The sequence below is a fragment of the Hemiscyllium ocellatum genome, chromosome 23, assembly GCF_020745735.1.
Source record: "Hemiscyllium ocellatum isolate sHemOce1 chromosome 23, sHemOce1.pat.X.cur, whole genome shotgun sequence".
NCBI classification, from domain to species: Eukaryota; Metazoa; Chordata; class Chondrichthyes; order Orectolobiformes; family Hemiscylliidae; genus Hemiscyllium; species Hemiscyllium ocellatum.
The window spans coordinates 54,378,516-54,398,977 of NC_083423.1; the positions used below are offsets into that span (position 1 = coordinate 54,378,516).

Genomic DNA, 20,462 nt, shown 5'->3' on the forward strand with positions numbered 1-20,462 from the left:
ATGCTAGAGTGCATTACTGAGGGAGGAACTGCAGGATAGCAAATTTTAACTGATAATGTACCTTGGGACATGTTACTGCATTAAAGGCTCTACAAAAATGCACAATGTCATTGTTTATGCTGTTGCAGCAGTGTCCCAGCTGAAGTTCTCTGAAGATGAATTATCAAAGGCAACACCTCAACATGAAAATGTCAGCTGGCCACTCTGCCCCTCACGTCTGATCTGTCATTCAATTAGATCATGGCTGATCACCAGAGAGGGTGCAGAAATGATTTACCAGGGGGTTACTGGGAACGGAGGGTTTAGGTTATAAGGAGAGGCTGGATAGACTGGGACTTTTTTCACTGGAGCATAGGAGGCTGAGGGTTGACGTTATAGATGTTTATAAAATCTGAGGGGTATGGATAAGGTGAATAGCAGATATCTTGTCCCAGGGTGGGGGTTCTAAGACTCAGGGGCACGTTTTTAAGGTGAGTGGAGAAAGATTTAAAAAGAGACATGAAATAATTTTTGTTTTTACAGAGAGCAGTTTGTGTGCGGAATGGATGTTCAGGTGAAGTGGAGGATGTGGTTACAGTTACAACTTTTAAGGATTTTTGAATAATTACAAGAATGAGAAATATTTGTAGAGATATGGACCAAGTTCAGGTAAGTGGGATTAGCTTAGTTTGGGATTATGGTCAGCGTGGATTGATTGGACCGAAAGGTCTGTTTCCGTGCTGTATGACTCTCTGACTTTGCACCAAACTAAAGTTAAGTGGTACAGAAGAGGAATCAACTTTACACAACAATTTTAATATGAGCAGGCTTTCAGAAGTACATTAGTATTTGTTCAATGGTCCACCCATTGAACCTGGAGGCATTGCAGGTGGAATTTATCTCACGCTCTTTGGTGTTGGTCTTGCATTGTCTCTGTCTACCTGCAGTACAACAGCTGGCTAACAACAACTGCCCCGTACACCAGCATTTTTGTGACCTGCAGAGGTCTTTGCTGTCAGACATTCACTGCTGTAGAGTCTGTGGAAGGTTGAGCTGATCTAGTGTTGGACTCCTTGTCAATGGTGGCTTTTTCAGGCCAAGTTATGGGGAGTGGTCAACTTGTTCCATGTCTCTCCTTCAACATGATGGAAGCCACGAAGTGGAGGTGCCAGTGTTGGACTGGGGGATGGACAAAGTCAGAATTCACATGACACCAGGTTAGAATCCAACAGGTTTATTTGAAATCATGAGTTTTCGGAGCGCTGCCCCTTTGTCACCTGATGAAGGAGCAGCGCTCCAAAAACCTGTGATTTCAAATAAACCCATTGGATCCTAACCTGGTGTCATTTGACTTCTAACATAATGGGAGGGGGACCAGGCCTGGAGCGATACCAGTTTTGTTTCAGCAACATTCAGAGACAGACAGACTCTTTCATGCACTAGAACCAAAAGCAGTACAGCACAGAAACAGGCACTTCCCAAAGCCTGTGCCATCACATTTTGCCCATCCATTACAGGATCTGTATCCCTCTATACCCTTCCTATTCATGTATTTGTTCAGGTGCTTCCAGAATACTGCTGTAGTGTCTGCTTCCTCCACCAACATATTGCAGGCACTCACCACCCTTTGAAAAAAATTGCCTCGCACATCTCTTTTAAACTTTCCCCCTTGCACCCTGAACCTGTGTCCCCGAGTACTTGACCCTGCCACACTCCTCCACCCTGGGATAAAGCTTCATACCTTCCACTCTATCCATGCCATTCACAATCTCAAACTTCTGTTAGGTCACCCCTCAACCTCCTGCATTCCAGTGAAAATAAACCTCTATTCAACCTTCCTTCATAGCTAAACAATCCCCCTCACCCGCCTCCAATACCAGGCAATACCCTGGTAAATGTTTTCTGTATCCTCTCCAAAGCATCCTTCTGATAGTGTGGTGACCAGGACTGTACACAATATTCCAAGTGTGACCTAACTAAAGTGCTCTAAAACTTCTTCTGAACTGACACAGCATGGGCCGCTCAACTCAACAAAGATTAACTGCCCTCCAGTTTCAGTACTAAATCCCACTGAAATGGAACACTCCTTTACCTCACAGTCATCTCAGTGCTAAAAGTAAACTGATCAGTGTAGACATTCGTGACCAACCTAACATGATAACTTAGACAGGAGTCGGGGCTTTGTGAGAGCTGTATATTGGTTCCCAAAATGACAATGCCATCAGCCGAAGCACTCGAGGTAATTGTGCTCACCATTCAAGTGAATGTCAAGTAGATTACCATCTGAACTCAGAGATCAGCATTAGTTGGGTTACTGGAGTCAGTTTTAAGGTCCTTATGGCAATCCACTGATTGTTTCACAGCAAATCAACAAGAATTCGGAGATCATAACCATCTTCTGCTACATGTGGGAGGCACGGTGGCTCAGTGGTTAGCACTGCTGCCTCACATCACCAGGGACCCAGGTTCGATTCCAGGCTTGGGCGACTGTCTGTGTGGAGTTTGCACGTTCTCCCAGTGTCTGCGTGGGTTTCCTCCGGGTGCTCTGGTTTCCTCCCACAGTCCAAAGATGTGCAGGTTAGGTGAATTGGCCATGGTACATTGCCAGTACATAGTGTTAGGTGCATTAGTCAGAGGGAAATGGGTCTGGGTGGGTTACTCTTCCGAGGTTCAGTGTGGATTTGTTGGGCCGAAGGGCTTGTTTCCACACTGTAGTGAGTCAATCACAATGGGCAGGCAAATGCCCAACTTGAAAACTTCAATTGCCCCCAGCACCCACAGCCTTTGGAGCAGAGAGCTCCTCTACCCTGAGTGAGAAGCTTCTCACGACTTTTCACTCGTTCTGGGTCTAGTTCCCATTTGACGTTAGGGTCGTTTAACTTTTGCAAATAGGACTGGGCTGGCTGCAGTTAATTAGAGTTTGGGACACAGGCACGTTAGCTTAAAACCAGGTATTCTACTGCAAAAGCAAATAAATAGGGTCAACCAAAGGTCTCACAGTCAAAGAGAAACATGCAGGATTGAACCACAAACGGAGTCCTTACTATCTCTTCATCTTCACTGCTTCAACATCTCGGAGTTAAGGAAAGGTCTGATCGATGGCACGGGCAGAATGCAGTTTGAAACAGAGCCGGGGTTGGGGTGGGGAGGAACAACAACAACTATTGATGTTGATATAGAACCTTTAACATGGTAAAAAGATCTCACAGGGAGGGCAGCCAGACAGAAATCAACACCGTGTTAAGTGGAGACATTGACAAGAGTTCTGCTTAAAGTGGGTCAGTTTGAAGTAGTGTTTGAAAGGAGGCAGGAGTGAGGAGGTTTGGAAATGGAATTCCAGAGCGTATATCCCCGACGGCTAAAGGCATGGCCACCATTAGTGGAGGGAAGGACATCATGTTGAGGTTGCATAGAACATTGGTGAGGCTACTGTTGGAGTTCTGTGTACAGTTCCGGTCACCCTGCTACAAGAAGGATATTATTAAATTAGAAAGGATGCAGAAAAGATGTACAAAGATGTTGCTGGGATTGGCGGGTTTGAGATACAGGGAGAGGTTGAATAGATTGGGACTTTTCTCCCTGGAATATGGGAGGCTGAGGGGTGACCTTACAGGGGTTTATAAAATCATGAGGGGCATGGATAAGAGGAATAGCAAAGTTTTTTTTCCTCCGGGGTATGGGAGTCCAAAACTAGAGGGCATATGTTTAAAGTGAGAGGGGAAAGATTTATAAAGGGACTGAGGGGGGCAAGATTTTCACGCATAGGGTGGTGCATGTCTGGAATGAATTGCCAGATGAGGTGTGGATGCAGTTTCAGTTACATTTAAAAGACATTTGTCAGGTACACTGATAGGAAAGGTTTAGCGGGATATGGGCCAGACACAGGCAAGTAGGATTAGTTTAGTTTAGTTTGAGAAATCTAATCAGCATGGACGTGTTGGACTGAAGGGTCTGTTTCCGTGCTGTATAACTCTATGACAACGCTGGAACTCATTTCTACACAACCAGATGTTTACTCAGACAGGTCCTCACTGTTCTGCCGCCACCACACACACACACACACACACACACACACGCGCTCTTGGCCTATGACCTACTTGCTCATGAAGGCTCCACTTTCACATCTCAACTGAGCGTCACTTCCGTCTGGGAAAAGCAGCTCTGGGCTATGGAGGACGTCAACCAGCAACGAGAACTCAGCGTGCACCATAGGCTGGAATTGTTGCTCAAGGGTGGACACTATATCCTGAAAACAAATGCAGCAAAACATCAGGTGATTGAGCAATCTGAATGTATCAAAGAGCTATTGCAGTGAATCCTGACAGTGCTCGTGGTTAACGGTGGAATTAAACTCATTGATAAATAGAATTAAGCTTCTGTATCAATTCTCCAATGCAGAATCCTGATGGCTTGCATCATTAGTGGGCATATTGCTGATCAAAGGCATATCTTTCTGTTACAATGCTTCAAATATAGCCCTGAAAATCACACAGCTTTAAAAAGGCCATTCATACCATCCTGCCTGTACTTGACCTTTGAAAGAGCTATCCAATTAGTCCTCCTCTTTCTCCATAGTCTTGAAATGAGGCCAAAAATATTTGCAAGACCCGACTACACAATGTGCTTCAGCCATTAGCTAAGTCTCTGTTGAGGGTTTTTGACTGAGCCTTCTACCACCTTGAAGCACAATGGCAGCAGATACATGGGAACACCACCCCCTAATGTGGAAATATATCGCCGTTCCAAAATCCTGGAAACCTCTCCCCAGCAGCATTGTGGATGAACCTACAGTACGTCAACCTGCAGAAGTTCAAGGAGGCAGCTCACCAGCACCTTCTCAAGGGGCAACTAGGGATAAAGGCAACAAATGCTGGATCAAGTCATTCATGCCCTCATCTGAAAATGAACTTTCTCAAAAATCCAATTCCCACTTGAATGTATCGATGTATAATCTCTAAACCTTCAACCTGTTCTCAGTTCAGAGAGATGGTAAGGTGAAGCCTCTGTGTGTTGTAATCAGCTGGACCTACTCCCACCTCCCCTCTTTCCTGTTGAGTAGCTACAAAGGCCTGCCTGGCAGAGTCGATAGAGGGAAAACAATTGGCGATCTAATGAGAAGACACTCTCATCTTAAACTAGATGCAGCCTATTGCTTGATGGTGATCATCATAGAAGACAGCAGTATCCCATACAGTGTGGAAACAGGCCATTTGGTCCAACAAGTCCACACCGACCCTCTGAAGAGTATCCCACCCAGACCCATTCCCCATCCCTACTATCCTACATTTACCCCTGACAATGCTCCTAACCTACACATCCCGTGAACACCATAGGCAATTCAGCGCGACCAGTCTACCTATACTGCATGTCCCTGGGAGAAAACTGGAGCACCCGGAGGAAACCCACACAGACACGGAGAATATTCAAACTCCATACGGACAGTCTCCAGAGGCAAGTTACCTGAACATGACCGACGTTGTGAAGGGGGACTATGAAGAGGGAACTGGATGGCTGGTCTTACTCCTTCGAGATCCTAAACCGTTCTCCTTCCAACTCCATAAAACAATCAATCATTGTGGGGGTGTGGGGCTTTGGAACATGTTAACCCTTTCAGACCCTCAGACACTGGCTTTTACCTGCAACTTCTCTATAATATTCCTGTAGTCCAAGGGTGATCCACCGATTGGGTCTTTATAGCGTGGTGCACTACGGGCAGACATTCGCCAGCCAATTGCAGCCTTCTGTACCATGTTGGAGTGGGTCTTCATAAACAGGGTGTTCACTTGGCTGTCCAGGTCGACAGGAATTGCTATCGCTCGGCTCTTGGCTGCGAGGAGAAACCAAAGGGATCACTTTCATCACAGGACGCAACGGGAGAGCTTCAATCCCCATTCGAGACACATAGAATAGAATCATAGAATCCCTACAGCGTGGAAACAGGCCCTTTGGCCCAACACATCCACACCGACCCTCCGAAGAGTAACCCACCCAGACCCACTCCCCTACTCTATTGCTCTACATCTACCCCTGACTAATGCACCTAACCTTCACATCCCTGAAAACTATGGGCAATCTAGCACGGCCAATCTACCTAACCTGCATATCTCTGGGAGGAAATTGGAGCACCCAAAGGAAATGCAGGCAGTCACGGGGAGAACATTCAAATTCTACACAGACAGTCACCCGAGGGTGGAATTGGCGCTGTGGGGCAGCAGTGCTAACCGCTGAGCCACTGTGCTGCCCCACTAGACAATTATAATCTCAAAGCTGACTCTCCAGTGCATCACTGAGGGGATACTGTACATTCCTTTGGTCGAGATGGCAGAAACAGGAGATCTTGAAAAGAGCAAGGGAGTTTCCCCTGGTGTCCTGCCTGATGGTTTTTGCCCCATCAATAGCAGATTACCCAATCAGCTCCTCCACTCACGTCCGTGGGAGCCATGTTTCCCTGAATTGCAACGGGGACTGTATCAAAGTAGAAAAATTGCTGGAAAACATCAGGTCTGGCAGCATCTGTGGAGAGAAAGCAGAATTGATATTTCGGGTCCAGTGACCCTTCATCAGAAACGTCAACTCTGCTTTCTCTCCACAGATGCTGCCAGACCTGCTGAGGTTTTTCCAGCAATTTCTGGTTTTGTTTCTGATTTCCAGCATCCTCAGTTCTTTTAGTTTTTGAAAAATTATATCAAAGTGCTTCATTCGAAGCATTCCAGAATTCTTCCCCGCTGTGATGTCAGGTTTTGGTTGGGAATTTTGTCAAAGATCTTCTTAGTGAGAAGCACTGGGTATAGAACACTCCTTCTTTCTCTTTTCAAAAGCAAGAAGCAAACCTTAAATTGGGACTCGTCAAGCCAGACACCATTGCAAAAGAGAGGGGAGGTTTACGGGGTTCAAGAGTTAAGACTCAATTAGGGCTCCACAACAGCCGTTGCTGCCTCAGAGTCTCACCCTCACTATCTCAGCTACTGACTCCACAGGGGGTCATGTCCTACAGTTTGAGGGGATTCGGACTCACGAGCTCGGAAGATCGTTTCCAGATTGTGAAAGATACTAAAGAAAGGCAGGTTCTTGCTCCCTAACATTTAATGATAAATGTTTTCAGCAAGTGGACAGTGAAGAAGGCTATCTAAGATGATCAAAAGATCTTGATCAATTGGGTCAATGAGCTGAGGAGTGGCAGATGGAGTTGAATAAATGTGAGGCATTGCATTTACGTAAAACATACAAGGATTTAGATTAGATTAGATTAGATTACTTACAGTGTGGAAACAGGCCCTTCGGCCCAACAAGTCCACACTAACCCGCCACCCACTCATTCCCCTACATTTACCCCTTCACCTAACACTACAATTGAAAGCAGGGCCTCAGGTCATGCTGTAGAACAGAGAGACTTAAGGGTTCAGGTACGTAGTTCTTTGAAAGTTGCATCACATGTCATCACAGTGGTTAAGAAGGCATTGAGCACACTTGTCTTTATTACTCAGACCTTGGAGTGAGAGAGTTGGGATGTGATGTTGAGGCTGTACAGGATGTTAGTGAGGCCTCTCCTGGAGTACTGTGTCCAGTTCTGGTCATCCTGTTATAGGAAGGATATTCTTAAGCTGGAGAGGGTTGAGAAGAGATTTACCAGGATGTTACAGGACTGCAGGGTTTGAATTAAAAGGAGAGGCTGGATAGACTGGGACTTCTTTCATAGGAGTGAGGGATGATCTCATTGAGGCTTATAAAATCATGAAGGGTATAGATAAGGTAAATGACTGCTGCCTTTTCTAGGCTGGGGGATTTGAAGACATGGGGATATAGTTTTAAGGTGAGAAGATTTTAAAAGGACATGAGGGGTGACTAATTTTTTTTACACATAGTGGTTCATGTGTGGAATATATTTCCAGAGGAAGTGGTGGATGCAGGTACAGTTATGTTTAAAAGACATTTGGATAAGTACATGAATAAGAAATGTTTTGAGGGATACGTGCCAAGCGCAGGTAGGTGGGACTAGTTTAGTTTACAATTATGGTTGGCATGGACTGGTTACACCGAAGAATCCATTACCACGCTGCAGGACTCTCAGTAAATCAAGATGGACAAGTCTGAGGGTTAAATGAGAGGAATGGGAACAGTTCATCATCATGAAGATCGCACCTTCCTGATATAGCTGCACGTGATAAGACACGTCCCACTCTGCCTTGACATTATCCTTCAACCTGACCACCCAACATCCCACTTTGCATTTTAATACTAACAGTGACTTTGACGAATTGCCGAAACCACCCACCCCATGTTCTCCTCATGCAGGGGTTGTAGTTTAGCGCAAGTTTGAGGGATTATTATGTATTCTGGCTCCATGCCATTCAAGCATTTGGCCGAAATACTCGCCTGGTCCTCTCCAGGAAAGCAACAGACAGAGAAGACTTTCATCTATTACATCAGCTGGCTGGATCTAACTCAACTCTGCAAGATAATGGTCAAGTGTTTTCATGTACCGTGCAAGCACACCCCAGCCCCAGTGCCTCTCCCAGTGAATCCATTCCAAAACCTCCACCTGAAAGGAACTCCCTGTCAAATCTGATAGATTGCAAAAACAAACAAGCAATGTTGCGCAAGATGCAAACTTACCAACTTCAGCCAAGGTCTTAATACAAGACTCCACTGAAGACTTCTGCGATGGATTTGGCCAAGTGCAGTTGTAAATTCGAAAGGCAGACTGTAGCAGTTGAATAAATATTGGCTGGTGTGTCTGCAGACATGAGGAAATGTGAAAGACCATTATATGCCACCATTTCTCTCCCTGAATAATCTCAGATGTATTCCCCCGGCCAAACAGTTCATGTGCAGCTTGTACTATCGAGGCGGAGAGTGAGCTGATCTTGTTTGAGTTGCAATTGTGAACAAGAACTAAACTGGGCTCTTGATTTGACTGTGGCTCAGATCTTCTCACGATACTTTTAATTATTTGAAAGACGGCATTTGCAATCTCTGTTGATTGACAATGCCAAGCCTTGAGCAGAAAGGATCCAATTCGCCCACTCAAACAGACCAGACAGTTCTGGTGACATGGGCTCGACATTAACAGCAGGATACCCGACACCATCCAAGTATTTTGTAATGTACCAAGTTATACTGAGATGAGAAACGGCAAAAATCTTCAAACAGCAAAGCCTTTTCCACAGCCTTTGGATTCAACGCCTCACAGATTTTAACACCTTCGGCCTCAAGACTGAACTTGTTTAACCAAAAATTTCAAATCAGTGGCCAGTCTCTCGGTCTAATCATACACAGGGATAAAAACATTTGCCATTTGCACATGAAGCGGTCAAATTATGATGCACTTTTGAAGAGGGCAAAAAGATTGGTGGCCATTCTCAGCCCACTGTGCTAACATTGGGAGTTGTCACAACATTGTTGTGAATAGACTATCTGAAGAGCTTTAGCAGTTTGATTTTACTCGCACCTGGAACAGGCAAACACTCATGGAAGGGTAAGGTTATAATAATAATTATAATAGAAGAATGATTTAAGGAGAAATGGGGTCAATTGGGTAGTTAATGGAGGACTTTTGTCTTAGGCAGGAAAGTTGATGTTGTCCAAAGTCATCATGAAAGAGGTGGCAGGGGAGAGGCAGAAGGAATTAATGATTTCTTACAGTAAGACATTACAAAGGCATGTTGTGTTTAAAGTTAAGAACTGGAGTCAGGAAGGCAGCATCCAATGATGCTGAGGGAAGGAGAGTGAAAACTGCAGAAGCACTGTCTTCCAATCCTCCTCCAATGCACGCCTGGGACCAGAGCACTGGAGAATTGTAAATATTACACCCTAGTTCAGAAAAGCATTGAAGATTGAGCCCAACAAGTACAAGCTCATCAATTTAACCTCTGCTGTGGGGAAGCTTTTTGAAATGATAATCCAGGCAAAATTGGATCAAAATCCTGGAACTCCCTCCCTCATGGCATTACCACGGACAGGGTAATGATAGCAGATTCCCTTCCTCAAAGTACCAAATCAGCCAATTGGTTTGACTTGGGTTCTTCATACAATCTGGTAGTTTCACAATCACTTTCACCTTGAGAAAGTTTACCATTTTCAGATTTTTAGTGAAACTGAAATTCACAAAACCAGCAGGGGCTGGATTTGAACTTGCCTTCTCTGGCTATCGGTGCAGTCGTTACAACACTGGAAGAGGCTGTTCAGCCCACTGTAAGACAATGTACCTAATCCCATTTCCCTCACCAATTCCCCAAGACGCTGCAATTTCTTTCCTCTTCCCGCTATTATCCAATTCCTTCTGAAAGCCCTGTCTAAGTCTGTTTCCACCACATTCTCAGGCGGTGTATAACCCAATCCTATCCCCTCGCTGGTAAAAGTGCTGTTGTGCTCTGTTTTGCCAGTCCCCACCTATTGCTGTCATCTGGTTTTCAACTGTTTCTCCCCTCTCTCTGTTCAAACTCTTTGTGGTTTTCAGCATCTCAATCAAAATCTCCTCTCAACCTTTGTTTCCCAAGGTGAACACGCCCATTTATCCACCTAGCTGAAAGTCCTCATCCCTGGAAGCATTTTCATGATCCTTTCTTGGATCCGTTATTGTCTTCCCATCTTTCCAGACTGGACAACGGAGACTAACCCAATTCTTTATAAGGATCTGCCATAACTTCCTTAGTTTGTATTCCGTGCCCGTGTTGATTAAACTCAGGATACTGTACACTCTACTAACCACATACTGAAAAGAATAAAGCACACTTGCACATACAAACATTGTCCACAGTTAAACTTCCCACTATCAATTTGGAAATAATTATTCACCCTTAAATTGCAAACATGAACCCTTAGGAAAAGGGAATTTCAGAAATGTAACAACGCTCACCAAATAGTCTTTGGACAGCCTCATGTGCTGAGGAATGGGTCATTTTTAACTAATTAATTCTTAGCAACAGGCAAAGGTGCCATTTAGCATGCTTCCTTTCATTGCTCAGACCTTTAAGTATAGGAATTGGGATGTTATGTTGAGGTTGTACGGGAGGTTGGTGAGGCCATTTCTAGACTATCGTGTCCAGTTTTGGTCACCCTGTTATAGCAAAGATACAGGAAGTCAGAGAGGGTTCAGAAGATACTTACCAGGATATTGCCAGGGATGAAAGGTTGACAACGACTGGAAAAGCTGGAACTTTCTTCCCTGGAGTGGAGGTGGTCTCATAGAGGTTTGTAAAATCATGAGGGGCATCGATAAGGTGAATAGCAAGTCTCTTTTGTGTAGGAATAAGAATTTCAATATTTTTAAGGTGAGAGGAGAAGGATTTTAAACAGGCATGACGGGCAATTGTTTTTCCCCACAGAGTGTGGTTCAGTTGAAGTTGTGGATGTAGGTACACTTACAAAAGACATTTAGGTAAGTACATGAATGAGAAATGTTTGGAGGGGTATGGGCCAGGCGCAGGCAAGTGGGACTGGGTTAGTTTGGGATTATGGTTGGCATGGACTGGTTGGACCGAAGGGTCTGTTTCTATGCTGTATGACACTATGAATACATAATTCAGCAAGTTATATAATTCAGGAGATAGGTCGTCACAAAGATGACTTACTTGTAGACTGGTGCTGTTATCAGAGAATGGGGAGCTGAAGAAGCCACTGATGATACTCATTACTGTGTCTGTCATGTATTTCTCCAACGCAGTATCGGCATGTTTCCTGTCCGTTGTAGTGTTGCAAACCTTCAAAACAACAGCCAGTTCATGAGAGTTAACCTCAAATCAAGGAGGCAAGTGAACTCAAGAGACAACAGCCAAAAGGGGATGATGGGAGTTCAATAAATGGAAGGGCAAACCAAAACACAGTGGGTTCAAACTTCAGGTGAATTGGTCAAGTTTGTCAATGTCCCTTGATTCAAGCAGTAGGGATAACAAATGCTAATGTCCAATAGAAAGGCAGGGGGGACGGAGATTGGCCAATGGTCTGACATCGCACATTATTTTTGATTCTATTAAAAACAAATCTGGAATTTATATCCTGTTTATCACAACCTTAGGATGTTCCAAAATGTCTTGGAGCCAAAGTTAGTTAGTTTTGGAGTGGAGCTATTGTTGGAAGGTAGGTACCACGGCAGCCATTTTGCTCACAATAATGGGATCATTTATTGGCACCATCTGTGTAATGGTGGTGAGGTGCATAGAGAGATACAAAAAAAAGGCCAAGACACGTGGGAGCCTGCCCTTCCACAAAACGTTGTCATCGAATCGTTTCTGTTGAACCAACAAGGCCTCAGTTGGATCTCATCTCTAAAAGCACAGCTCTCCACTGACACCTCAGCACTGCATGGCTGGAGCAAGCTAACCATCATTCTCAACCCTCGGGTGTGGGGTTTGAACCCACAACCTCAAAATTACAATGGACTATCTAAGAAGGAGCATCTGTTGGGGAACCAATCTTGCCACCTCACCCCTTCATCAAAAGCAGAATTTTTAAAAAAATTCTGACACCTGGTTAAATCCTCTCTCTTACATTAGTATTGGTTTGCAGATTTCAGATAACTTTGACATTACAAATACTATTCAGCACCTGTGTTTTCAAAGATTTACAATTCAGTCACTACTTATTTAGGGCAATATTTACTACAGCTATGTAGATTTACTCTCGGAGTGTAACAAAGATTCTTATAGACCAAGGTCTTTCTTTCAAACTCCAAATAACAAAAGCAAAATGTTGCACATGCTGAAGGTCTGAATTAAAACAGAAAATGCTGGAAATATTCAGTAGATCTATAAGAGTCTATAGTGAGACAAAAGAGGTGGTGTTTTGAGTCAAATATGACTCCTCTTTGTAACAAATTAGTATGACTCAGCTTCTTCTGAAAAGTTAATATTTCAAATCCAGTGAGGGCTTGAAATATTAACTTTGTTTCCGTCTGTCAACAGATGCAGTGATGATACAGTGGCTTGAAGAGGTGTATTTTGTCCATTTTTTCACGAAGAAACAACAGGTATCGAGTGGCCTACTTCAAAGTCAATAAAGTAAACAGCTTGAGGGGTCTTGGGATTTATTTTTAAAAAGCTGGAACAATAGAAGCAGCCTGAATGGGTGGGGTCAAGCTCTCAAAAGCTCTAGGATTTTCAGTTCTAGCTTTCAGCAGTTTTCAGGCTCTTGATGCCGGATGTGGAAGCTCTTATTCCTCTCTGTTACAGCTAAAAGCTGGGGGGGTGGGGGAAGGGAGGCCTCTTCCTGCTGCTAGAATTCCTTGTGAGGCAATTTAACTTACTGAATTTGCCTTTGCCAATGGTGTGCTAATGGGATGTTACTTTACTGGAACAGTTAATTAGTAATTGTTAATATAGATGTAATTTCGTTAAGCATTTTGAGAGCGTTGCAGTTAAGCCAATTCTTTTCTTTTCATTTAGTCTGTATTTTAATTATAGTTCATGAACAAAGTCTGTTTTGTTTCAAGTCTGGTAATTTGACCAAATGAATTGCATCCGGCACTTGCCTTTAAAATAAGAAAAGGGAAGGGTGTAGACTAATCTTCTGAATATATTTGGAGGGGGTTTGATCTGATCCAAAACAACACTGACAGACTTTCTTCAGCACTTTGCAGTTTTATTTCAGTCCTTAATACATTGAAGACAGCCAGACTTAACCTGCTTCATGTTTAATGGGAAATTTCACCTTCAGTTTATTCTGGCTGTCTGCTCAAATCATAGAGGAGGTTCCTCTGCGAGACTTACCCGAACCATGTCAACAACAAAATTCTCAAAGAGTTTCCAGATGTGGTTGCTGGTGTAAATCTCTTTCATCTCCACCTCTGTGTCCACGTAACAATGATTCACAAAATTAACATATGCTCTTTTCACCTGCAAGGACAAGAAATGCTATTTTTTTCCCCAGGTTCACCACAAGGCGAGAGCACATTAAAGGAGCTATGGCTAAGAGAGAGAGATTTTTGATGCTTCAGTTAATTTTCTCTACACTCCTTCATGGGCAGCACGGTGGCTCAGTGGTTAGCACACGGCCTTACAGCGCCAGGGACCCAGGTTCAATTCCAGCCTCGGGTGACTGCCTGTGTGGGGTTTGCACATTCTCCCAGTGTCTGTGTGGGGTTTCCTTCAGGTGCTCCGGTTTCCTCCCACAGTCCAAAGATGTGCAGGTCAGGTGAATTGGTCAGCCATTCCTGATGAAGGGCTTTTGCCCAAAACGTTGATTTTCCTGTTCCTCGGATGCTGCCTGACCTGCTGTGCTTTTCTAGCACCACTCTAATCTAGTCTCTGGTTTCCAGCATCTGCAGCCCTCATTTTTGCCATGCTAAATTGCCCATGGTGTTAGGTGCATTAGTCAGGGGTAAATGTAGGGATGGGGAATGGGTCTGGGTGGGTTACTCTTCGGAGGATTGGTGTGGACTTATTGGGCCGAAGGGCCTGTTTCCACACTGTAGGGAATCTAATGTAATCCTTTCTCTAGGTCATTTAAATATTCATTCTTAAACTGTGAGGATTTTGAAGGAGGCCAGCTTAGGTGAGGGGGACGTTTGGATAGATTTTGAGACGGTCGTGATAAGTGGAAGAGGACAAGAGAAATGGGAGGGTGAGCAAGCAGGGACTTGGAGAGGATTGCAAAAGCGACTGGCCCCCATTGTGGTTCATGGCAGAATATCAAAGGCAGGCAGGACAACACCTGCAGGAGTAAGGGAGTGACCACCAGTGAGCACTGCAGTGGACACCGTTTTACTGGTGAGCGGGGGATAACTGAAGAAAGTTATCTGATACACACTGAAGGAAGGAAACAGGAGCCTGGTACCAAACGCCCTCTGAAGGCAACAATGCTGTCTGGCATCAGGTCCCCAAAATGTCTTTGACCCCTCACTAAGTACGCTGTTAGTGGCACAAAGTGGCGACCCACCCAAAACGTTCTCAGGTCTCACTAACATTGTTCAGGTATGGCATGGTGGGGGATCAGTCAGAGGCCCTATTTATCCCAGGGCTCACTGACTTCAGTCTCTCTGAGGACCCCCTCAGAGTATTTGGGTGGGGGGTGAAAGAGAGCTGGTGAAGAAGGGGAGGGGGCTGTGGGTGAGGAGGTGTAGACAGGGGATTCTGTGGGAGAGCATTGTTGGGGTGGGGAGGGGGGTTAGGAGACTACAGCCAGGATGTAGAAGAGGAGCCAGGAATGGGGGCAGATTGAGGGTGGGCAGAGAAGGCAGTGGGGTGAGGGCATAGGGTAGGATGGGGAGATTGAATATTAGCCAGAGGAGGAGTGGAGGGGTAGAGTAGGAGATGTGAGGAATTTGTCCTCTTGATTCAGAGTGTGGTTAGCTCAGTTTTATTGTGAATGAAATGGAGTGTAACTCAGAATTCCAATGACTGGAATTGTGCGGATGCCCTATTTTCTGAACAAAGTTAACCAAGGGGTTAAAAATAATTTGACAAAGTTGCTAACAGAAAGCTTTGATCTGTATGGAACAGATAGACAGAACTTCTAACTACAAACCACCAGGTATATCCCAGTGTTTACCTTCACCCCACCTCCCCTCGTCCCCCCAACTTACACACTACCTGCACATCCTCCTATCCCTTACTTCCTCAAATATCCATTGAATTGTCCCTTAAATGCATTGAAACGAACCACCTTGGAAAATCCTTGAGAGACTGGATTCCGGATATTCTCACCTTTCTCTGGATCAAGGATTTTCTCCAAAGTTCCCTGCTGGACCTCAGATTAATAGCCTCTAACTTTGGTCAACCCCGCAGTGGATTCTCAATGGATATCCCTCTTAACCCTTTTCATAGAAACATGGAAAACAGAAGCAGCTATAGGCCATTCGGCCCTACAGGCCTGTTCTGCTAATCATTGCGATCACTGATGATCATCCAACTCAGTCACCTGCTCCTTTCTCCCCATATCCTTTGATCCCTTCAGTCCTAGGAACTATAATCAAACTCCTTTTTGAAAACATTCAATGTTTTGGCCTCAACTGCTTCCTGTGACAGAGAATTCCAAAGGTTTCCCACTCTCTGCGTGAAAATATTTCTCAACTCAATCCTAAACAGCCTACTCTATATCCTAAGACTGGGATCCCTGGTTCTGGACTGCCTGGTCATTGGGAACATCCCTCCTGCATTTACCCGGTCTCGTCCTGTTACATTTTACAGGTTTTCAAGACCTCAATAATCACCCCTCAGCCTTTTCTCTGTTACTAAAAAGAACATCAGTCCACCCAATCTGTCCTCATGTCCTTAATCTCTCAGTTCTTGAACCATTCTGCTCAATGTCTCTTGCATCTTCCCTCGTGCCTCTCTATCCTTTCTAGAACATGGAGATCAGAACTGTAGATATGCAAGAGTTGGATGAACATTAAATACTGGGGAGAAGATCAACTTCCTCCATATCTTCTACCATCTCCTTCCTAATCATTCAGCCTTTTTCTTTTATTGCAAGTTGTCTGCAGAAATTAGCCCAAATTTCAAGGGATCAGTGGGTTACCCTGCAAGGAAAGGTTGGAGAGGCTGGGCCATTAGAGTTTAAAAGAATGAGAGGTGGTCTTATTGAAACATAGAAGATCCAGGAAGAACTGGATAGAGTGGACACTGGGATGCTGCTCCACCCACAGGTTAAGAAGGTGTCCAGCAGGCTCGCCTTCATTGCTCAGACCTTTGAGTATAGGAGCTGGGAAGTCATGCTGAGGTTGTACAGGACATTGGCGAGGCCTCTTCTGGAAAACTGTGTACAGTTCTGGTCTCCCTGTTAGAGGAAGGATATTATCCAGCTGGAGAGAGTTCAGAAGAGATTTACCAGGATGGTGCTGAGGATGGAGTTATAAAGAGGGGCTGGACAGACTATGGCTTTTATCCCTGGAGTGTAGGAGGTTGAGGGTAGACCTTTTAGATATTTATAAAATCATAGATAAGTGAATGCCAAGTGTCTTTTCTCTAGGGGGATGATTTTAAGACTAGGGACATATTTTTAAGGTGAGAGGAGAAAGATTGAAAAAAGAAAAGGCCTGAGGGACAATTTTTTTAAAATACAGAGAATGGTTCATGTGTGGAATGGACTTCCAGAGGAAGCGGTGGATGTGGGTACAGTTCTAATATTTAAAAGATATTTGGATGAGTACATGAATAAGTTTGAAAGGATATAGGCAGGGGGGACTAGTTTAGTTTGGGATAATGGTCTGTGTGGACTGGTAGGACCAAAGGGTCTGTTTCCATGCTGTATAACTCAGTGATAGGCAAGAATTAGGCTTAAGAATTAGAGGTCTCTCATTTAGGACCGGTAAGAGGAGAAGTCTTTTGTTGTGGAGTTGTTAATCTGTGGAATTCTCCAGAAAGTAGAGTAGGTTCTGCTGCTGAACGTATTCAAGGGAGTGTTAGCTCCTAGGTTGTAGCTGGGTGGGTGAGTCCAGCCCTGGGCAGAAAGGAAAATGCGGTTGAGTCCACAGCCATGGTCTGAGATTGGTGGAGAGGAGACCTCAATGATCTAATCCTGCTCCAACAGCATTCTTCCCAAGACGCTAAAAAGCAAACTAAAACCTCAGCTGCCACCTTCACAGCTGCTGCCGCCTTGGAAACAGAAAGAGGAAGAGATGAGGCTGGGGACCTACCTCAGGGATGCAGTCCTCGTGCGTTACCACCCTCACAATGTCGTCCAAGGGGAGGAGGGAATTGCACTTGATTTCCGTGTACACATTCTTGCCCTCGGTGCAGGCAGCGAGCAGCTCGACCAGGGTGATGTGGTAGTTGAGGGCTCCGTTTTCATCACTGCGGTCATGTTCGGAGGCCATCATTTGGAGAAGGTGAGGGAACGATGCCCGGTCGTTGTAAAACACCAGCACGTCCTCTCCCCCATTAGCCAGCTACAAGAATCATCAAGGACACAGCAACAGTTATCAAAAGCTAAAGGAGAATTGCATCTGTTAGTAATAACGCGGGAGTGAAACCGGACGGAATTTCATGCCAAAGGGTCCCGACCTCATTGTGTTGAACATGAGTATCACCCCACCACCACCCCCCCGCCTCACCACCAACTATATACGAACAACCCATCTCCCAAAAAGATCACTAACAATTGGTTAGATTAACGAAAGCCTCCCTGTGCACAGCAACATCCTACAAACAGCAATGCGGCAACATTTCGGGTAGGTCCAATTTTTCTCTGGATAGCCTTGGTTTAAAAAGCTGGAGTTGCCTGTCTTTCCCCGAATGAAGCCAAATGAATCGCAGAGTCAGAGATGTACTGCACAGAAACAGACCCTTTGGTCCAATCATCCATGCCGACCCGATATCCCAACCCAATCTAGTCCCCCTTGCCAGCACTTGGCCCATATTCTCCCAAACCCTTCTTATGCATCTACCCATCCAGATGCCTTTTAAATGTTGTAATTGTACCAGCCTCCGCCACTTCCTCTGGCAGCTCATTCCATACACGCACCACTCACTGCGTGAAGAAGTTGCCGCTTAGGTCCCTTTTAACGTTTTCTCCTCTCACTCTAGGTCTGGACTCCCTCACCCCAGGATAAAAACTTTGTCAATTTATCCTCTCCATTCCCCACATGATTTTATAAACCTCTAAGATCATCCTTCTGCCTCCGACGCTCCAGGGAAAACAGCCCCAGTCTATTCAGCCTCTCCCTATAGTTCAAATTCTCCAACTCTGGAAACATCTTTATAAGTCTTTTCTGCAACCTTTCAAGTTTCACAACATCCTTCTAAAAGGAGGGAGACCAGAATTGCACACAATATTACAAAAGTGGCCTAACCAATGTCCTGTACAGCCGCAACATGACCTCCCAACTCCCCAGGACCTTACCATTTAGGTGTGCAAGTCCTGCCCTGATTTGCCTTTTCAAAATGTAGCACCTCACATTTATTTGAATTAAACTCCATCTGCCACTTTTCAGCCCATTAGCCCATCTGGCCAAAATCCCATTGTTCTCTGAGGTAATCTTCATTGTCCATCTCTAATTTTGGTATCATCCATAAACACACTAACTATACCGCTTATGTTTACACACAAATTATATACACGATGAAAAGCAGTGGACCCAGTACCGATCCTTGTGGCACACCACTGGTCACAGGCCTCTAGTCTGAACAACAACCCTCCATCACCACCCTCTGTCTTCTACCTTTGAACCAGTTCTGTATCCAAATGGCTAGTTCTCCCTGTATTCCATGAAATCTAACCTTGCTAACCAGACTATAATGAGGAACCTTGTCGAACATCTTCCTGAAGTCCATATAGATCACGTCCATCGCTCTGCCCTCATCAATCCTCTTTGTTACTTCCTCCAAAAACTCAATCAAGTTTGTAAGACATGATTTCCCACGCACAAAGCCATGCTGACTATGCTAATCAGTCCTTGCCTTTCCAAATACATGAAAACCCTGTCCCTCAGGATTCCCTCCAACAACTTGCCTACTACAGACGTCAAGCTACTGGTCTCTTGGTCCCTGGCTTGTCCTTACTGCTTTTCTTAAGTAGTGGCATGACGTTAGCCAACCTTCAGTCTTCCAATACCTCAAATGTGACTATCGATGATACAAATATCTCAGCAAGGGACTCAGCAATCACTTCCCTCGCTTTCCACAGAGTCCTAGGGTACATCAGATCATGTACATAAAGTAATGCCCATCTCCTCTTAAACATACCACCTCCGACAACACACTGACGGTGTGACATTCAGCCTGTGCTGAATTGAAGGGTCATCCTACACACAATGTCCATCCAGTGTGGATGAACTGGGCTATGGAGTGCAGGATGTACAAAGTCACAAATGAAGGGACAGACTGGTAAAAGGCCATTGAAATCTCAACCATTTGGGTTTGGGAAAGTCAAGGTTCTTGTATAAAGTGCGTCAGTGCTTCTGTATGAAATTAAATGCTGATAAATTACTGCCAATTAAATCTAACACCAAAACAGCTTGACTTCTAATAGATAAAGAAGTCAAGGGTCATGGGGGAACAGAGCGAAAATCAGAGATCAGCCCTCAGCCAGATTAACCATGATCTTCCTGAATGGCAGAGCAGGTTTGAGGGGCTGAATGGCCTCCTCCTGCCCCTAGCACACAGGTTCATGAGAGTTTGTACTTGCTGCATCATTGCAAAGGTTGGGAACATTGCAAAGGCCCATTGAGCCCGATCTTCCATTCAATAAGATCATGGCTGATCCAATTTTAACCTCAACTCGATATTTCTGCAGTTCTCTGATAAACTTTCTTCTAACCGAGAATTTATCAATGGGATTCGAATAGTTAGGTGGCTGCTTTTGATTGGCACAGACACAATGGGCTGAAGGGCCACTTTTCTGTGCTGTCAATCTCTATGACTATCCACGTTTGCCTTTTCAGGGAGGGAATTCCAAAGCCACACGAAAACCTCAGAATTATTTTGTCATCTCGGTCTTAAATGGGCCACCTCTTATTGTTAAAGAATGGAAGAAGCCAACAATGGCCGAAGTCCCCTTGTGAACTTCTCAGTACTGCAAGACATTCCATCCCCATACCTTGACCTTTTCCT

The 20,462-nt window shown here is 44.7% G+C and overlaps 1 protein-coding gene across 2 annotated transcripts in view; it reads right to left on the reverse strand.

Moving 5' to 3' along the window:
• itpr2 (inositol 1,4,5-trisphosphate receptor, type 2) overlaps positions 1–20,462 on the reverse strand; it is a 266,776-nt gene that overhangs the window by 94,334 nt on the left and 151,980 nt on the right. For both annotated transcript variants that reach the window (XM_060843021.1, XM_060843020.1), the window contains 6 exons: positions 17,549–17,800; positions 13,683–13,808; positions 11,550–11,678; positions 8,593–8,713; positions 5,616–5,806; positions 4,077–4,225 (listed from right to left, as the gene is read on the reverse strand). In XM_060843021.1, the coding sequence (XP_060699004.1) occupies positions 4,077–4,225; positions 5,616–5,806; positions 8,593–8,713; positions 11,550–11,678; positions 13,683–13,808; positions 17,549–17,800 (968 nt within the window). The remainder of the gene's footprint in view (positions 1–4,076; positions 4,226–5,615; positions 5,807–8,592; positions 8,714–11,549; positions 11,679–13,682; positions 13,809–17,548; positions 17,801–20,462) is intronic.